Source organism: Anser cygnoides, chromosome 4, assembly GCF_040182565.1.
Source record: "Anser cygnoides isolate HZ-2024a breed goose chromosome 4, Taihu_goose_T2T_genome, whole genome shotgun sequence".
Classification (NCBI taxonomy): domain Eukaryota; kingdom Metazoa; phylum Chordata; class Aves; order Anseriformes; family Anatidae; genus Anser; species Anser cygnoides.
Genome location: NC_089876.1, coordinates 26,700,126 through 26,719,926, shown reverse-complemented (window position 1 = coordinate 26,719,926; position 19,801 = coordinate 26,700,126). Strand labels below are relative to the sequence as shown.

Sequence of the window (19,801 nt, the reverse complement as noted above, 5' to 3'; positions counted from 1 at the left end):
TCACTCAACCAGTGTTCTGCTCCTGCTTTTTCCCCAGACTGCACAGACTGCTTGGCTGCTCTGCTGTACAGTTTATTGTTACTTCTGATGCCTTAATATCTGCTCCAAACCCTTTCTGACTGCTGCTGTGGTTGTCTCTCTTGTGTCTGCAGCTTAGACAAGATACATACAGTTCTTTGTCTTGTACCTCTTATCTTTGCTTCAAATATATTATAAATATTTTGGAGAACATTGCATGTCTGTTCTTTGTTATTAATTCCTAATCTGTCTGTCTATATGGAAATTTGTGATGCTGCATTCAAATTGTGGGAGTGATTCTGCTGGCCTAGATTTGCATAGGTTTTGGGTAGAAAGATGAGGGATGTGCTTTGACTGTTACAATTGCTTGTAGTCATCTAGAAACTGCCCTTGGCTTTGGCTCCTATAGTACAGGTTGTCATTGACTCCTTCACTACTGTGCTCCAGAGGAAAGCTGCTGTCCTGGTGAGTGCCAGGATCTATGCTGACACTATAAAATCTCAACATCTGTTAAAAGCTGAGCAGCTACAGGAACAGGATTTTTCTCCTCATAGTGCATGCTCTAGGAAGTCCACTTTGCCAAGTGAGGGAATGGTCTGCTTGCCATTTCTACAGCCACACCTCCTAGTTGTTTACTAAGGAGGCAAACCCATTTTTGGAAGAAGTGTTTGTCCTACACTCTTAGTAGGTGTGAGAGAGCTGATAAAGTAGCTGTTAAGAAATGCAATTTACTAGTGAATTTAACTTCCCTGCCTGTTATCTTGGCTTTCATTATTTTTATTTTGTTGTAGTGTGATTTTAAATTTGTTGAAGTCTTATATGTTCTTGCTGCTTATTTCAACTACCATGGAAAATTCCACATTTTGTATGGCTATTTTGGAGTTTGTCATTCACTAGCATATATAGCTGCATGAGATTTCACTTTTTTGAATAACAGTATTATCTCTTGTAGTGTGCCAGCCCTTACAAAGGACTTGGGATCAATAGTTAAATAAAGTCTTTGGAAGTTCTTAGCAGTTATCCATGCTCTTATATCTTCAGTGTAGCACATAGGTATTAGGAGGTTCCTGACTGCCTCAGGAACCAGAAAGATAAACTGGTATGACTGCTATTATTTCACATCGGATCATGTATCATAGAAGAGTTGCAGGGTAGGAACCAAACGCAGGTAAGTCTCTGTCCTGGTTTTGCTGTCAATGTTGGGATTTTGGTTTTGCCATCAATGCTGGGATTTTGAATCTTAGCAGGAAAACCGTGGAATCAAAAGAGCAAAGAGTAACTTTGCTCTTTTTTAAAAGAGCAAAGAGTGCAATTAATCTGGTGGTAAAGCAGTTGTAGTGTACTGAATAGTGAAATGTTGTGTTTGAGACATTTATAAAATGAAACTGTAGAAAACCATGTGTACTTGACTGATGTACAGCTTTGTTGCTAAATTTGTTTATGGGACTAATTTTGACTACTTAAGTCTCTCTAGTTACAGAAAGGTAAATGTAGCTTCAGAATTTAGAAACTACTGCTAATGCAGTTGATAGATTGCTACTGGCAGCCTTGAAGCTGAAGACTTACTCCTTATTAGTATTCACTCCGGGGTTTTATATATATATATATATATATGTATATATATATATGTATGTATTTGTCTGATTTTTGAGATCTGAGTTGTCAAGTTCTGAAACCATGGTTGAGTCTGATGCAGCTCAAGAATCTTGTTTAAACAGCTTTTAAAGTAACCCACCAGGGAGAGCAAGCATATGTTAAAACTTTTTTTAAGAGAAGTTATACTTCAAGGATAGCTAAGTATTTTAATAAAGTACTTAAAAACACTGCATTGGTGTCCAGAGATATTTTGGTGAGGGAAAAGGTAAAGATTATGAGAGCATATTGGCTGCTCAATGACAAGGTGAAGATAAATTGGCTAGTGCCTGATGGTTTTGTTGGCTCTTACCTCTTGGGAGAGCATGTGGTCGGTTACCACTTTGTCTATGACTCTTCATTGTCTAAACCTCTTAAACATCATACTTGTCTGAGTCTTTGATATTAAATTGCATAACTTAATAACGTCAAAATATATAGATTGATAGAGTGTTTTCTCTATCTTCCCTTTCTTTATTTCTTTTTCCCTGAAGAATTCCCTGCCTCATTCACATTAAGTTTGACTTAAAGGAATTAGAAACTGAATAGAATGAAGAAACATGCTGAAAATATTATGGGTAACTGAACAAGATGAAGTCATGTCACACTTGGCGATTGAACTGAGTTCAGGGGCTACCTCTGAAATAGATTTCTGAATTTGCTTGTGGCATTGCAGAAAACTCCAGGTATGCTTCACATGAAATTTTGAATCTAGTAGAGAAGCTAGGGTAGGTTTATTGTGAGTGAATAAGGAATGAAAAGTAGACACTTTTATTCTTTTTTTTTTTTCCCTCTGAAATTCATCAGTAATGAACTGTATTGCAGGACCGTAGTTGGATAACACAGTATTTCAGCTCCAGTTTTGGTCTTGGGGCTTCTCACTGCATTTGTATTTAGTCCCAGAAACCTAGGGCACTTTTTCCAGTTGCCAAAGAAAATGTGTCGTGGTTAACACAATCCAGCCAGACGTTTAGCTACTCATTGCTTGACTTTTCTACAATTTTTACTATGGAATATCAAATCACTTGTGAGAGTGCCAGACAAAATAATCAAGAAAAATTGTTTTCTTCTTTGTGTGATTTTTCTATCCTTATTGATGCTATGTTGGAATTGGCGTGTTGTAGGTACACTAAGAAATAATCTTGTAAAATGGTATTTGCCTTCTTTTTTCTTTTTTTTTTTTCCCCAGCTTTCCAATAAAAAAACTCTAGCAGGCTATTTTCTTGTTTTACTATAAATGAACTGTGCTTGTTCTTTCTGAGAAACTAATTTTGAGAATTCAATATATTCCCATACAATAACTGTTCCTACTCTGTTTGAAATAGTTGCTTTTACTTACTGTTTTTCTCTGAGACTACACACCTGCTTGTCAGTATTCACAGATTGTTGTGACTGCATGGCCCTTTAATGGTAATCTCTGATTAGCCACTGTGTTCCCAGACTTTGGAGTTTGTTATGATCTTTTAGAGAGGAAAGAGATGGAAGAGGATTGCAGTTATCTGTAAATAATTAGGCAGGTGGGCTCTTTATGCCAGCTGCGCAAAAGAGTTCGGTGATCTAATCAAATACCAAATATGAGCTAACATGTGCCATGGTTATTGAACCATGTGAGGCTAAATATGAATAAGCACACATTTTGCTATGGCTGTGACTAATGTAGGCATAGATTGATTTCACTTTATTCTGCATGGCTATTTTATCATTAGTTTCATTTGGAAGAGAAAATAGTAAACCAATTTTTATGGTTACAGAATGGCGTTGAATTGTGAGCTTTATGAGACTAATAGAGGTAATGATAAGAGTGTTAAACTTCACTTTTCCTAAGAAAACAAGGAAAGCAAAATAGTTGCTCAGAAAGATTTGTTGCACTAAAAGAAAATCGTATAAATCTGATGTGCCGTTGTGCTTTTTATTATGGTATATAAACAAAAATGGGGATTTTATTCATCTAATTCCGGAAACAAAGTACTTTTAGAGAAGATACCTAAGTGTTTTATCGTAGTGATTTTTCTACCACATTTTCAACATATTTTAGGGACCCCTATTTCCCCTTTTAATGAGAAAATATGAGTTGTTTTTCAGGAGCTGAAAATGTAAGGGAATTCAGTGTATGAACCCATAAAACCTTCAAATTTCAGTCTCATTTCAAAACTAGATCTTCAAAACAGATCCAACATTCTGACAGTACCACTTTCAGGTTATTGTTCTCAGGTATCTATACTGCCACAGCTGTATGCTGCCAGACTCTCTCGAGTCTCAGCTGTCAGTGTGTTTGATGGTTGCGCAGGATGTTTGGATCTGTAACACCTGGCCTATTTTGTGAGGACATTTGTGTTCAGAAATGAGGCTAATAACCACTTGTGTCCCATTTTCACATGTATTCACACTGTAGAGATACAGGACAACATATTTATGCTTGAACTTTATGCTAAAGTTCACCTGAGTGTAGATAAAATTGTCTGAATTTATGAGATCATTTGTGTGAAGAAGATATGAAGCTTAAAGGATGTATTATACTGAAGAATTAGGTAGTAAAGTCCACCAACATAAATGTTAGAAGTGGAATAAATGCTCTTGTGAGAAATCAGAGAGTACTGACTCTGGGTCCCTGCTGAAGAGAGGGGTAAACTGCTGCTGTCACCCATGAAGAAGCTGCGAATTCACATCTTTCAGGTAGGATGAGTGAGTAGGGTTATGCCTGTGGCTGTGTGGATCCTGAGGTACATGTCTGGGTGCTCATGTCAGCTTCAAAATAGAGGATCACTCTCTGCAGATAAGTGACAAGAAGCTGGAATTTCTTAGCATGCTTTCAGCAAGACACTTGGAAACAAATAGTTATTGATGTTATGATATTGAATTATTATGTATCAGATTCTTTTTGAGCAATGATAAATGCTTCATGAAGGATTTTAACAAAAGTTTCTTTTTTTTTTTTTTTCCTTCAAAAGGTTGTTTAAACAACTCCTGTAATACACAGTTGTGATAAAAAAAACTTGTACATTTAATAATGAAAATAGAATCCAAGCATCTGGGTCTACTGAGACTGTTCCTTTGCTCTGTGCATTCAGAATCATCTGTGAGCTCCTCTTCCTTTTTTATCTTAATTTAGGGTGGCTGGTATTCTATGGCAACATGAGTTTCCTTGCCCTGGGTGGATTTAACTGTAATAACACTTTGATATATATATTATTTTATTTTATTTTATTTTAGACAATGCAGTGCCACTGTGAAGTGGTTGCTTAGGTTAGCACCTTCAAACTCAGTCAGCCTGCTCTTTTCATACATTTGGTTGTTTCTGTTGATTTCACTCACTGACTTTTTTTCTCGTATTTGTACTGTTAAGGCAATAAATACATCTTTGTTCATGCTGTTCTATTTAAGTCCATTAAGGCACTTCTTTAGTGTACTGTCTTGGGTACTCATTTACAATAGACCAAAGCAAGTTTCCTTTCCATTTGTAACCATTGTAGGTAAACACAGAAAACAGAATTTTAAGGATAAACAAGACCTGGGTTTTCACAGCTGTCTTGAAGGACTTTTATAGAAATAAAATAATCAAGTACTTGTTCTGACCTGCAGAATCTTCCCCTGGTGGCAAAGCCCCTCAAGGAATAAGCAAAATTTTAGAGTGAAGTCGTCCCTAAAATGTATTTTTAATTACTCCTTTTGTTCCCTCTGTCCCTCTGCTGTTTTCCTCATACACTAATCATTTGTAATCTTTGAGTGAATGAGTTACCAAAGTCCAGGTGGACCAGAGAGCAGAAGCAAGCCTCCCTCTTGAATATCTATTCTATCCCAAACCTGTTCTCCCACCTGAAAAGGTGGGAAAATTGAGAGGGGTTTAGGCAGTCCTAATACCTGTCTTTGCACTTCCCAAGGATGGAGTGGAAAATTTCACACGTTTTCTTGGGAGGTGGCTTTTATCGTTTGGAGAAGTGGGTGAGGAGTCTATAACTCTTACAGCTGGCTGCTATGCCTATTTAAAAATAAACAGAACAAGAAACACTAATCCAATCAGCAAAGCTTTCCACTTTCACTACATTTAAAAACAGAATTGACTATTTGCAACATGCGTTTTTATTGGCCAAGTAAACTAGTAGCGCATCGTTTGGCTTAAGCAGGCATTTGAACCATTCTCTCTCTCTCTCTTTTCCCCTCATAAATGACAGGTGACCAACAAACACAATGTGTCTAAGTCTGGTCTTCAGTACTTTTTCCCTGCAGACTGAGCTCTGAAAGGAGATGCTGAGTTGCTCATTGGAGGTGTCATGGGACAGCCATGTAAGGAAGATCTGCCACAAAACGGAGTGGCTGTTGATGTTTAGATCAGAGCCATGGTCTGCAGCTGTGACAAATACAACAGAGAAGAGGCTGCTGCTTCGCTTCTTTATGTGGTGTGGAGGAGCAAATTGTGGGATTCTTTGCAGATGCAATGAAATATTTTTTTCAATTCATATCTCCCTCTTAACTGTGTCAAGAATTGCCTCATTAAAAGGCTGTTTTTTTTTTTTAATTATTATTATTATTCACCACTTTTATTTTATGTCCATAAAAGTCTACTGAGGAGTTTGCTTTCTATCCAAAAAGTTTTCTTCAGGATCTAATAAGTAAGGTGAAGTTCATTTAGGGAAATTTCTTTCCTGACCATGATAATGTATACTTTTGTGTGTACATAGGTAAATATATGAGGCAGATGGTAACAGATAATTCTGCAATCTGTGTTGTTTACTTCCTGCATATCCAGGAATTTTTCAAAATCTGAAATTTGGCCGGTGGATGATTTTTTTTTTTAATTTATTTTTTGATGTTGTTGAATGTTGAAGATGATTGTAGCTTTCTTGAAGGATCTTAAACTGTATGTTGTGAAGTTTTTTGGGGGGAGGAAAATGTAAGAAATTTTTTTTGGCTTGCTTTTTAAGCAATGTAGAATCTCTGTCTTTAGTATGTAGTCTAGCCCAGAAGTATAAAGACTGCTCTTAAATTTCTGTCTGTGCCCCAGAATTCATTGTGTTTTCTGGGGACCACCAAGTCACAACAAGCTTCTGTCAGGTCTCCTCCTCCTTAGCTCCTCCCTTATGTTTCAGGGGAGGGGAGGTAGAGGCAGAAGGCTGTATGTGCGTTTCATCAGTCTGTAATTTCCTAGCTTGGGGGTATAGGCAGCTGAGTGCAACACAAATGATACAAAAGAGAATAAAAGAGGTGGCCTTGGATTTATATATGAATTACAAATTCTTGATTGCAGGCTTTGGTAAATGTATACATAGATATAGATATTTCTCTGTTTTTTTAGGAATACACCATAGATATAATTTTTGCCCAGACTTGGTATGACAGTCGTCTAAAATTTAACAGCTCAATGAAAGTGCTTATGCTTAATAGCAATATGGTTGGGAAAATTTGGATTCCAGACACTTTCTTCCGGAACTCAAGGAAATCTGATGCTCACTGGATTACAACTCCAAATCGCTTACTTCGAATCTGGAGTGATGGAAGAGTATTATACACTCTAAGGTGGGTTTTTAATAAATGAGTAGAAAAAAAAAAAAAAAACAAAAAAAAAAACAGAACTGTTACAGCTAAGAATATGAGAGTAAAAAATATGGAGCATGTCTCTGGCAATTCTTTCTTGGGCCACAGGAATTTGCAAGGAGTTTTCTAAGGAGAAAAAGAATAAATTATTTGATAATGAAAAATATAAAATAGTATTGAAATATATTGCCCAGATAATTGGGTAGATATAATTGAAATGGATAGCAAATTTTAATCCTGTTTATGTACAGACAGGATTTAAAAAAAAAAAAAAAAAAGATATGTAGCCAGTAACATAGTGGTGGTCTGTCATTAAGCTATCACGGATCTAGTCATAAATCATTTAACACATTTCTGTGCTAAGCAGTTCAGTATTTAATTTCCACCAAATTATATTCTATAAGGAAAATATGAATGCTTCAAAAAATAAAAATCATAAAAAGTTTAATTAAGTCTAAGGCCCAAGTTCTGCCTATACTACTTTACGTGTTTACTCTAAAAAGCTTTTAAACTTGTTCCTCCAAATTTGGCATAAGCAAACGTTGGCAATTAATCTGCTTGGTAAATGGGGCATGCTTTCGGTGATTTTAAGTTTTGCATCTAGGCTATCTGTACCGATCATTTAGTCACTTATCAAACAGTTCTTGAATAGCTTTAGTCTACAGAAAGGATTTTAGGGTCATCTCTCAGTTTATTTCTTAAGAAAGTTTAAAAAATCTTGCTAGTTTTGGAGCTGATAGGGAAGTAGTGAATGCAAAAGATGCCGTAAATCTGATTCTGCTCTCCATCAGTCATTATTATTATGATTACTGTTTAAATTAGAAAGTTTAAATTACTTTTTTTTTTTATCATTTATGATATTTTCATATGCAGGCTGTTAGTGTTGTATGAGTATTTTATAAAAGTATTCTGTAACAGAAGAAAGAAGAATTTTAAAGAGATTCTGTTCCCTTAATGTTTTCTTAATATGCTTCATGTGAAGGTATATGAATACCGTGGGAGAGCACTTTGTAAACAGTTTATTCTTCTGGTGTTTACAAAAATCTCTAGATAGTCTCTTTTGTTAACATGTTATTTTTTTTATTTTTATTTTTAGTGAAAAAATCATACTCAGACTTTACCCTTCCATTGTCTGTTTAGTTTCAATGGTGTATATATATATATATATATTTTTTTTAACAGGCTTTAATATATCAATCAAACAAGCAAACCCAACCAAAAAATGTGAGCTCTCGCAAAGCAATAGTTTAGAATTATTGTGCTGGAGTTTGAGCTATAAAGTGCAATAAACTAGTAATAAAAAAGCAAGACTGTGTATTCACCTGGCACTGTAAAAAGCAAACATCTGTATAGTTGAGATGGTCTGAATTTAGCCTTAAGTGGAATAACATTGAGAAATTCATAGGTTGGTGATTGAAGGAACAATAATTAGATCTGACAGTGCTCCAGATTCCCCTGCACCACCACTCTTTCCTTACTTGAGGGAGTAGACGTGGTGATTCTTTAACGCTCAGCTACTCTTACATTCTGGCCTACTGAGCTTACTCTGAGCTTAGACCTTACTCATTCCTTTGCACCCATCAGTGATTCCAGATCTGGTTGCATTGTTTTTAATAAAAGTCTGGTTTTGTTTTCTTTTTCTTTAAGGGCTTGGCTATCCAAAGACTGAAAATGGAAAACAAAGGCAGTACATGCATATACCATAGTTGGTAAATTTGAAAAGCATCTCCAGAGGTCTCTTACTTGGAAATATGGTCTTTTTTTTTTTTTTTTTTTTTTTTTTTTTTCTCCCCAAGTGTATGACAAGAACTACACTTTCCCTTACAATCCCATATCTTTCTCTTGGTCAGGTCAGATTTTGGGAAAGCTCCTAGTGACATTTTGGGTAGAATAACTACTTAGTTCACAGACTTTAAGTGCTTTATGGCAGTGCATGGCACAATCTTCCTTTTCCTATCCCTTTTAGTCTGGTACAGAAGTATTGCATACAGTTCAGCACGTGAGCATTTTGTTAATTTTCATGTTAATTTTCAAAGTTGTTTTTAGAAGAAATTCTGACTTTCTTCACTGTAGTGCCATCAAACGAGGAACTATTTTAAATGCAAAGAAGGCAGTTCAGAGTCTAACCCTTTAATCTAGCTTTCGAGTGAAAGTTAGTTGAACTGGTTTTCTCATTGGTTGCTTGGAAGCTCTTTGGAAATCTGTGGTAGTATTTTTTAAAAGCAGCAAATGATTCTGTTGTCCAAATATTATGAGTTCAAAACTGCTTCTAAAATGTATATTAGCTACCTGAATAACTTAAGTACCTTAGACATTGAATGAGTAGAAATGTTAAGACTGGTCTTTCCAATCCATATTACTGTCTTTACCAGAGCTTCTTCTGTAAGTGTAGAGCAGGCCCTATGTTAAAGTTTTGCTGTAATAAACTCCTCTCCTTGCCCTGCCTTCATCCCCATCGTTTTACCCCTCTTTCTTTGAGAGACATCTGGGAGATCCCTCAAATCAATTGACATTTTTGAAATTGACTTGATATGGCAATTGAAACAACACAGGTCCTCAGGCTCTATGTGGTGATAGTTTTTGTTCTTCAAAGGTCATGGTGGATGCTTTTTGCAGATACACAGCTGACTATCCATAAAATCCATTAAGTGGCAAAACTGATTTCTGTGCATGTTTTTTACTATCTAGTCTGAAGTGTCTGGATGTCTGGATGCTTGAATATAATCTTTCTTGTCTCTTTCTTTTTTTTTTTTAATTTTTCTTTTATTTTTTATTTTTTATTTTTTTTTAATTTCATTTTCTAATTAGACTGACAATTAATGCTGAATGTTATCTTCAGCTTCATAACTTTCCTATGGATGAACACTCCTGTCCACTGGAATTTTCAAGCTGTAGGTGGTACAATACTTTGTTTTCTTTTCTTTTTACATTCAGGCTTTAAATTTCCTTAAGTTCTGGCAACAAGAGAGCAAGTAATTACTTTTTAAAGCCTTGCAGTGAAGGAAAAATAACAGACCTATTTATAATTTGCTTTGATTTATTGCATTACTTATTGCATTATTAAATGCAATAACGAACGAGTTGAATTACATGCATTTCATTTAGTTGCAACTTTAAAAATAATCATGTTGCTTAGGAATGTGATGCAGTGCCCATTCCAGTTAATAGGAATGTATTTTCCTGGAAGAACTTTATTTTTTATGCCTGCCATACTTGCCAGCTTTGAATTGGTTCCATGTGGTATACTTAAGAGCAAAAAGACCTGCTCTCTTCAGCCTGTTCTTGTAAATGCTAAATCAGTATAAGGACTCCTTCTCTTTTCAGTCGGACTTACTTATGTGAGCAAGAAATACAACATACAGACTTATTTTTTAATACAAACTGTGTTAGATGTATATATATATTGTTCCTAAGGGAATTGTTCTATTACTGGCAAAAGAATCCTAAACAACCTGAACACAGCCAAACAACTTATTCTTAAATGTGAAATCTAATGGGCAATGAAATCAAACTTTAGTGATTCTTCTTAAATGAATATTTTCATTTAGCACTTCCTTTTTGAATATTTCTAGCTAAATGAACTTTGGTAGCTCTGATGATTAAATAAAATTTGGGTAATTTGGAACTACATGTGAAACACATGAAAGTCAAGAAGGTTGCAGTTCCAGCTGGATTACTGAACAGTGACTCAGGTCACAAAACTCCATGCTAGGGAACTGAAATTTTACCAAAGTATAAACTAACAAGTGTATATGCTTTGAAGCTCTTTGAGGTCTATTAAACCTAATGTGTATTACATATTGATACATGGTGATGACTCTGAGACAGTTTTTCATGTCAGAGTTCCAAAATTTTGTGTAGGTATTTTCTAACCAGTTGTATTTATATAGTTTTTGGTTGATCACACTAGCTAGACTTAAAAGTTAGGCTAGATATTTTGTTATTGTTAGGTGTATCAGGTGGAGTACAGATTTTCTCGCTCTCTGATGCACTTTATATATTGCCCTGGTTTAGTTTATAAAGAACTTCAGAAATCACAAAACATGCTTTGATATATACCGTGGCTGAACGCTTGATTTGCTCTGTTTTGTTCTAGATGGATATCCCAGAAATGAAATTGAATATAAATGGAAGAAAACCTCTGTTGAAGTAGCAGATCCAAAATACTGGAGATTATATCAGTTTGCATTTGTAGGGTTACGAAATACAACTGAAATTTCTCATACTCTGTCTGGTAAGGCAAAGTGTGAAGTTTTATTGCATGTAATATCTATGTAGAACAAAAATAATAGAAGAAGATACAACGAAAACCCATTTTCAATGTCATCCAAGAATGTATTTTTTATTTACTTATTTATTTTTAATTTGTAGGTGATTATATTATTATGACAATCTTCTTTGATCTCAGCAGACGTATGGGATATTTTACTATCCAGACATACATTCCGTGTATTCTCACAGTTGTTCTCTCATGGGTGTCATTTTGGATCAATAAGGATGCAGTTCCTGCAAGGACATCTCTGGGTAAGGACGTGTTTTGTCACCTCTGGAGGTTCTGGTACTCCACAGGAATACAAATCTGCAGAGGGCACTGAATTAACCACAGTTTATTCCCCTTCAGGTTATGACCATTGCTCACCCTTTCTCTTAAACTGCAAGGTAGGAGGATCCTGTTGCAGTAGCACAGCAGGGCTTAAGGAGGGAGTGTTGAGAATGGAAATCTGGAAATACTGACCCAAGCCTTCTGGACATGCTGTTGTTCACATAAATATATATTTTTCTTTTTTATGTTCTTTTCTTTGTCATTTCCAGTTATCTCCATTCTCCAGAAAACTGAAGATGTGTGGTATTTTATTATTTTATTTTATTATTTTATTATTTTATTTTAGTGTGTGTGTGTGTTTAGTGAATTTGTTTGTTTGGTTTGTTTGTTTTAATAATAAAAACAATTAATTTGCTCTTTTAAGTCCAGGATAAGAGAGAAAATTTACAACCAAAGTTGAACTTCAAGCATTTAAGTACATTAAATTGCAAATTTTCTGTTTCTGTCCTTCAGGACATTGTTTTTATTACAGATATTACAGAAATGTTGCAAGTTCACTACAGTTTTAGTTCTGTGTTAGTGTCATCTTGGCTGAATTGATTAGCGTGGCACTGGCCTCCTACATGTGACCATTTGGGATTCATACACGACCTTGTAGAAGTGTCATAGTCCCCATATATTCACAATAGATGGAGATGCATGGAGGGCATAGGATGCACATTAGCAATTCACAGCTTAGCATTGGTGGAGTATTATAGTAAAACTGGTAATGGCAGTATGACCCCTTTTTTTTGGAAAGGCCAAGAGTTGAGACTGTATCTTAGGATGTGAGAGATCCTCGTCAGTTTATAGGATTTTGAATACATCGTTCCCACCTGGTAGGAGCATTTCCTACTAGAAGAGTAAGTCCAGGCTTTAGCTCCTTGCCTTTCCACTGAAACTGGTCTACAGTCCAGTCAGGACTGGAAGATTAATGAGTCAAGAAAGAAATCAAGCAAAAATGAGCATGGCTTAGTAGCCTAATGAAAAGGTAAGGGAAGAAAATCCAAGGCTTGGATTTTACGTATGTGCTATTCAAAAGTTCTGCAAAGGTTAGTGAAGAGAGCCTAAAATCTTGAATAAATAAGTGAAACTATCTCTTGATATTAAGAAATGTATTATAAAATTTCTTTCACTTACTAATCATTGGGCATCATTGTGGGGACAGTCTAGGAGGATGCTAGCTGTAACAAAAAAAACCTGTCATACTGGTATCCTGCTAGTATCTAATTTGTTCTTTTTACGGAGTGCTTTTTCTGTACCACTAACCTAGCAAATTTGCTTTGGATCTCATGATGAAACTAGAGTTTTCATGCTGTCACTTCAGCAGTACTGTCTTCCATCTACTTGAGATGTACTACAAATGTTTGCCGTATCATATTTATGGCTCCCTGCAGTTAAATCTGAGTTCCTTTTGTGTGAATACTCAAAAGCCAATGTTTGGCAGATAGTAGGATGACTTTTCACAAATGCAGGTGTCCTGATGAAGAAAAAAAAAAAAGAGTTAAAAGAGTTTACAAGTCAAATAGATGTGATTTTAAAGGAAAAACAATAATTAAAATAAGGACTGATAAATTAAGAAAAGAAGGCCAAAACTAAGTAAGGTGCATCATGGCAAGTAGTTGTGATGCTGTGGAAGGTTTGCTTCCTTCCAGAGAGTGGAGAGGACTGGGAAAGTCCGTGTCATCTTTCATCCTTTTGGAACAGAAGTCAGCAAAGGGAACAGTGGGTGTCACTTCCAACCTGGAGGCTGTGCTGGGGTCTGGTATACTTAAAATGCCTGGTAATTTTTCTTGCATACATGCTGGAAGATCCTGGCAGATTGGGGTTTCCCAAAGCAGAAGGATTGCAATGATTAAAGGTCTTTGGATACATAATTTTGCAGAGTAATGTCTAATTGATTCTCAAAAACATCTACTGGGAGCAAAGCACGCTGCTGAAAATCTCTGTGGTTGTCTGTGTGCACTTTTAGGCAAGTAATATCTTTGAAAAATCTGTTGCAAATCTGCTTCCCTCCTGCATCATCAGTCAATAGCAACTCCTGATTCCATGCTTTAATTGAAAAGCCATAGAAAGCCCTAGACTGGTATAGCACTTTTTTAAAAAAAATTTAAAAAATATTTATTTATTTTTCTTTTCCAATAAGCCTACACATATCAGTAACAAATTATGTGTGTGTTCAAGTATTGCTCTCCAAAGTAAAGGTCACAGCTTAATTTTGGACTACTATGAAAAAGCTTTGCATCTTCCTGAAGCGTCACATATAAGAAGAAAGTGTTAACACCTTCTAAATGTTAAACCAGTGAGAGGGGTATTGTTGAGATACTAAGCAAATTGCTACCAAGGCCAGCTTGTTCATTTAGTTAACTTATATATAAGTAAATAAAGGGAAACATTTTTATTAGTAAAGACAAAGTTTTGGAAAAATATCTAGTAACTCAGAGAATGAGACCAGAAAGGCCAAGAGAGTCATCTAATTTGACCTACTACAAATCAGAAACAAATAGTTGTAAACATTATTCATATAATCATAGAATGGCTTGGAAGGGACCTCATAGATCTTATAGTTCCAACCCCCCTGCTAGATCAGTTGCTCAGGGCCTCATCTAATCTAGTCTTGAATACCTCCAGAGATGGGGCATCCACAACCTCTCTGGGCAACCTGTTCCAGTGCCTCACCACCCTCTGAGCAAAGAATTTCCTCCTAACTTCTAATCTAAATCTCCCCTCTTTTAGTTTAAAACCATTTCCCCTCATTCTGTCATTATCTGATTGAGCAAAGAGTTGCTCCCCTCTTTTTTATAAGTCCCCTTCAAGTACTGAATTCCTTTTTCTGATGCTTTCTGAAAGTTTATTGTTTCTTTTTTGTTGTTGTTGTTTTTAATTATTGATACATAATGCACCTTTTTTTATGAGTGAGTGTTTTTATATATTTTAAACTTTCAAGAGCCAAGGGTCTTTTACCTGTTTATAAAATGTGTGCTTATTTGTACTGGTTTGCCTATTGTACTTGTTTTATGCATGCATTCTGTAACATTTATAAAATTATACAAACTTTATCAGTGTCTTGTTTTCTCCGGTGTGTGTTGAAAATGGGAAAGATGTAAATTAAAGGTGAAATGTGCTACCTTCTGTATGATCCCCTGGTGGCCACTGGATCCACAGTGTCTTCTTACAGTAGCACTAGTGTGTATGAATGTGATCTGGGGTGAATCCTGTTGTGGCTCAGTTCTTGTATGCCTCATGAATGAATTAAGGGCTAATTTGAGTGGTGTATTTATATATATATAGTGACAATATGATCGAATTACTCATATATTTCCTTATTTTTCTGTTGTCTTTCTTACTTTATCAAACAGGCATTACAACGGTGCTGACCATGACAACATTGAGTACAATTGCCAGGAAGTCACTCCCAAAGGTTTCCTATGTGACAGCAATGGACCTTTTTGTCTCAGTTTGCTTCATTTTTGTGTTTGCTGCCTTGATGGAATATGGCACCTTGCATTATTTTACCAGCAACAGAAAAGGGGACAAAGGAAAAGATAAGAAGGCAAAATCTAAGCCATCAGTAAGTTTAACCAAATGATTAAGAAGGAAAAAAAATGGTTCTTGATTTTATTATCATATTAATTTTGAGGGACTTTTTCAAAGACAGCTGGTTTGTTTATTTATTTTTATATAAGTGGGAGGTTGCATTCGTTTTCTGTAAATACTACTAACAAGCAAACTTTTTTGATCATTCCACTCATATGTGAGTGAGAACACGAGTCTAAAACACCCTAGAGAGGTGTTTTGATGAAATTTTCCGTGCTATGCCCTTGGTGCTTCTAGAGCTGCCCATGGAGCTTGTGCCTATGGAGAGTTCTATAGGGGCACAGCATTTCTGGAAACATCATCTGTCAAAGAACCACAGGTAAGACTATAGCAACAAAGGTAATGTAAATGGACTGAAGCTGTGAGGATTTGTTAGGGTCTGTATCACCTAATGTCATTTGGGTTTTACCTTGCTAACACTGCAGAGAAGAAACTGCTTATTATCAGTCAGAATTCTGACCCTCTTTCACTTCATAAACAGTACTTTAAGTCATTTTTTTCATTTACTTCCATGTTTCTTTCTAGTAAAATGAATCTTCTCTTTTTTACAAGTTGAAGTTTTTATTGTATGAATGCCCAAATATCATAGGAGTAAATATTATTCTATTTTAAGAGAATTTCTGTTCCCATAGTTAGAATATTGGAATTTCTGAAAAAATCCATTGTTGGAAGACAGTACAAATATTTAAAGCTAATCTTTATATTACTAAAATATTTAGGTAAAGGAATTAAATAGCTTATTCATTAGAACAATAGTCCTACTAGTTGAGGCTTTACTGTAGTCTTCTTTGGGACCGAATAAAAGGAAGGAAAATGTTTTAAAGCCCCCTTCCGGATCATTTCATCCAAACAAGTTGTAGCATAGATAAATCATAATATCAGTTGTCTTTCCTGGGCGAGGGCTGAATGACACCTGTGTAAGATCAAACAGAAGATGAAATGAAATTACAAAAGCCCAGATATGGAATTGCAGAAATCCTGGTATGAACCATATCTGTTTTGTGACTCACATCAGAAAGTGCTGGTGCACCTGTTTTGAGCAGTGCTATTGTGGGAGATTGTTTTATGGCAGCCCTGTGGAACTGCTGTGGCTTAATAGCTGGGAAGTGAGAGTCCTGTTTCATATGCACAACTAGTAATGGTGAGCTGGTCCAGGAGTGTCAGCTTTACAACAAGACTAGTGGCGAAGGGTTAATACTACCCTATCCTGCCTTGGTCAGGCATCACCATGATCCTCAGGGAATTCCAGACAAGAAAACTGGAAGTCAATTGGAAAATGTAAACCTAAAACCTCCTTGCTGTTAGTGGTAGGAGCAACTGCATAGAAGGCATGGAAGGTAGGTGTTAGCAAGGGCCACAGCTAAATTTACTGTCATTGCTTAATGACAGTATAAGATAGAGGCTGCAGAATTTGGAGTACATCCCAGTGTTATTAGAGCAGTTTCAGTTCAGTTTGAGATTATTGTGGCAATGAAGTCTCAACAACACTTAGGGATCAGGGATCAGAAATGGGTGTGCTCACAGCATGCACAACAAGGAAAAAGTGAAGAGAAGAGGAATTACTGCATATTCAAACCAGTGAGAAATTAAGATCAGCTAGTGGCAAATCAGCAGACATTGAAGTGGTTTGAAAGTATACTCTTAAGGAATGGAGCACCGAGACTTTCCAGAACTTTTCTTCCTATATCAGCCATTTGTGCAATAATCTGCCAAGTGCTTTGAGACTTTCCATGCATATGATAATTTAAAATGTAGAAGAATGGTGAAATATAAACTATGATACATTGAATAAACAGCTGAAATTTGGACTAAGATTAGAATTAGTAATATAATACTCAAAACACTTTTCAGTTGTGTTTTACTTTGCTCTTAAAGCATGCCTTTTATTTCTAAGGAGTGAAAAAACAATCTTTTCACATACAATTCTTTAAACATGCTTTAGCACATTATGGCTATAAGAGCATACTAGATAAGAAATGACTAAAAAAAAGGGGGGGTGTCAAATTGAATATAATCAGATGTAAAGGATTTTCATTTAATAAATAGATTTTCTTAAGTTTTAATAAAAATCTTTAAAATTTCTTGCTCCAAACAGAGCAATTAAACAAAATATCTGGTTAATCAATAGGAAGTCAGTCACACAATTACAAATCGAGATTTCTTTTTTTTTTTTTGTCAGAGACTTCTGTTCATTCTTTCTTGCAATTATGGATGTGCAATTAAAAAAGAAAAATCTACACAATTTAGTTAATTCAAATAGCCGTTTTATTTTTTTTCTGGAAATTTCTTATTCACAGGTGTGTTTTCCTAAGAAAGATTGCTTTGCATAAGTTTTATTTCTATTGCAAAATGCAATAAAATATTATTCCAAGAACTGATGCCGAAAAGGTGTAAGAAAGGATCTTGTGAAGTAATGGTAAGATTTTACAAATGATTACAGCAATATTATCTTACAAAATATGTGCTGGCATAAATCAAGTAAGGTAGAATGAATTGGCTTATGCAAATCCACATTAGTAATGATAATGAGTTTGGGAAGGAAAGATTAAACTTAATAAGTTGTGGATCTTGTTCTGATTTCCATTTCACCTGAAGTGAATGTATCACCTGTGTTATGAGCTCCACAGATGATGTCTGTCTTTTGTACATGTGTTATTGTTAATTCAGAATAATTTGGTTTTGTTCTTACTGCAGAGTATTATAAATGTTTGTCACTGTATGTAGAGTTTTATCTGCAGTATCAGTAAGTATTACATGTACAGTACACGTACAGTACTGTATATACATATTATTTTTTTTAAGTCCCCGCCAGTTAATATGAGGTCATGTTATTGTGAAGTATTGGATTCTACTTTTCGACGCACCATAAACTCACTTATGCCAAAAGTGCAAAAAAAAAATTTAGATGATTTTGTTTGTTTGTTTGTTTTTTTTTCTTCAAGTTACCAGTTTTCAGTTAAAGTTTCTTCATTCTTTCTGGACTAGAACCTTTCTGATGATTTGAGCTCTTTGTAATCTCTGAGTTCATAGGTTATGGATGCTAGATGTGTTTTCTCTCGTTGATGTGGATCCATGTTGGGCTCAGTAGGACAAATTGCTAAGGATTTTATTTTACCTTTGTCCTTTCCTGATCTTCAGATTTACCTTAAAGGTTTCATTTGATATTTTGAAAAACATTATCTTTATAACTTTTTCACATCTTATCCCCCCACCCCCACCTCCTTTTCCATATTACATTGTTTTATTTACGTTATGTATTCCCTGTAAGGAGCTAGGCCTGTAAGATGGCACTCTTTCTGCCTCTGTCAGGGCACCTCTACAAAATTCTACATCAGAAGCTAGTTTCAATCTGCTATGGTGGTATAACATAGGATTTGTTGAACAGATGGCAGGGAGAATGCTGGTAATATTTCCAGCAACAGAAGAAACTCTAGAGCAAACAATCATTGAATGCTGGAGAATCCTGCTGGGATTCTGAAGGCACAAGCTATTGAAAAGTAAGGATTTCCTTGGCTCCTCTTATAGGATTGTTTTATTTTTTCTTCTGTTTTGCTGTGGAACGGACTATTTCCTTGTTTCCCTTCTCTGAATGTCTTCCTGTGATATGTCAGTAATTCTTGGGAGCAGGTGACTACTATAGTAATCTGAGTGGTGACTTAGGTCTTGTGATCAATGTACCCTTGAAATGTAAAACGTTCCTTCCCCTTTTGGGGTTGAATCAACACATCGATTATGAAGTCTCACTGCATTCTTTACTGTGGTCTTCTTAATCACGTGTAATGCATAATGACTGGTTTGATTGAAAAAAAAAAATTTTATAATCTATATCTATCTTGGGGGAGAGATGTTCTCCAGATTAGGCACAGATAAAGATGAGGTATCAGTTCTCAGGAATTTAGAAATCATTTGTCCCATGAGCAATAAAAAGCTGTACCATCATTTTTTCTTCCTACCATGATGTTTCTGAGTTGGGAATTCCTATTTTATTTCATGAGTAAAAATGAATCATTCCATCAGTCTTACATTGGTGGAACCAGCAGTCAGAAAATTCTTGTAAAGTCAGAGAAGGCATGCATATGAAATAGGCATCTTTCCTATATATCTTCAACAAAGTAATGATTTTGTAAGTTCAAAACAAATTTAAACTTACATGTTACATTTTACAAAAATAAGATCTGTTCGTAATGTCTCATGTAGCTTCTGTTTTAGTGTTGTCAGTATTTTATCAAAACTGAAAAGAATAATGAGGTCCTTTAGGATGATAATTAGCTCCCTAGGTCATCATGTCGAAAAAGTGTTGAAGCAGCAGTCTGTGTGAATCTTCCTCTGGTAAAAATGCTTATTAAATAAAGTTAACAAGGCTATTAAAAATATGGAGGATACTGCAAAGTTTTAACACTGTCCCCTTGGGATATGGTAGTAAAATGTCCCTGCAGCAATAAA

At 35.5% G+C, this 19,801-nt stretch overlaps 1 protein-coding gene across 4 annotated transcripts in view; it reads left to right on the top strand.

Moving 5' to 3' along the window:
- The window catches only part of GABRG1 (gamma-aminobutyric acid type A receptor subunit gamma1), a 53,313-nt gene that overhangs the window by 30,824 nt on the left and 2,688 nt on the right, over positions 1 to 19,801 (top strand). For 2 of the 4 annotated variants that reach the window (XM_048072921.2, XM_048072920.2), the window contains exons 4-8: positions 6,941 to 7,161; positions 9,988 to 10,070; positions 11,276 to 11,413; positions 11,551 to 11,703; positions 15,121 to 15,332. In XM_048072921.2, coding sequence (XP_047928878.1) covers positions 6,941 to 7,161; positions 9,988 to 10,070; positions 11,276 to 11,413; positions 11,551 to 11,703; positions 15,121 to 15,332 — 807 coding nt within the window. The remainder of the gene's footprint in view (positions 1 to 6,940; positions 7,162 to 9,987; positions 10,071 to 11,275; positions 11,414 to 11,550; positions 11,704 to 15,120; positions 15,333 to 19,801) is intronic. The other 2 variants (XR_010831043.1, XR_010831042.1) reach the window with 2 other exon arrangements.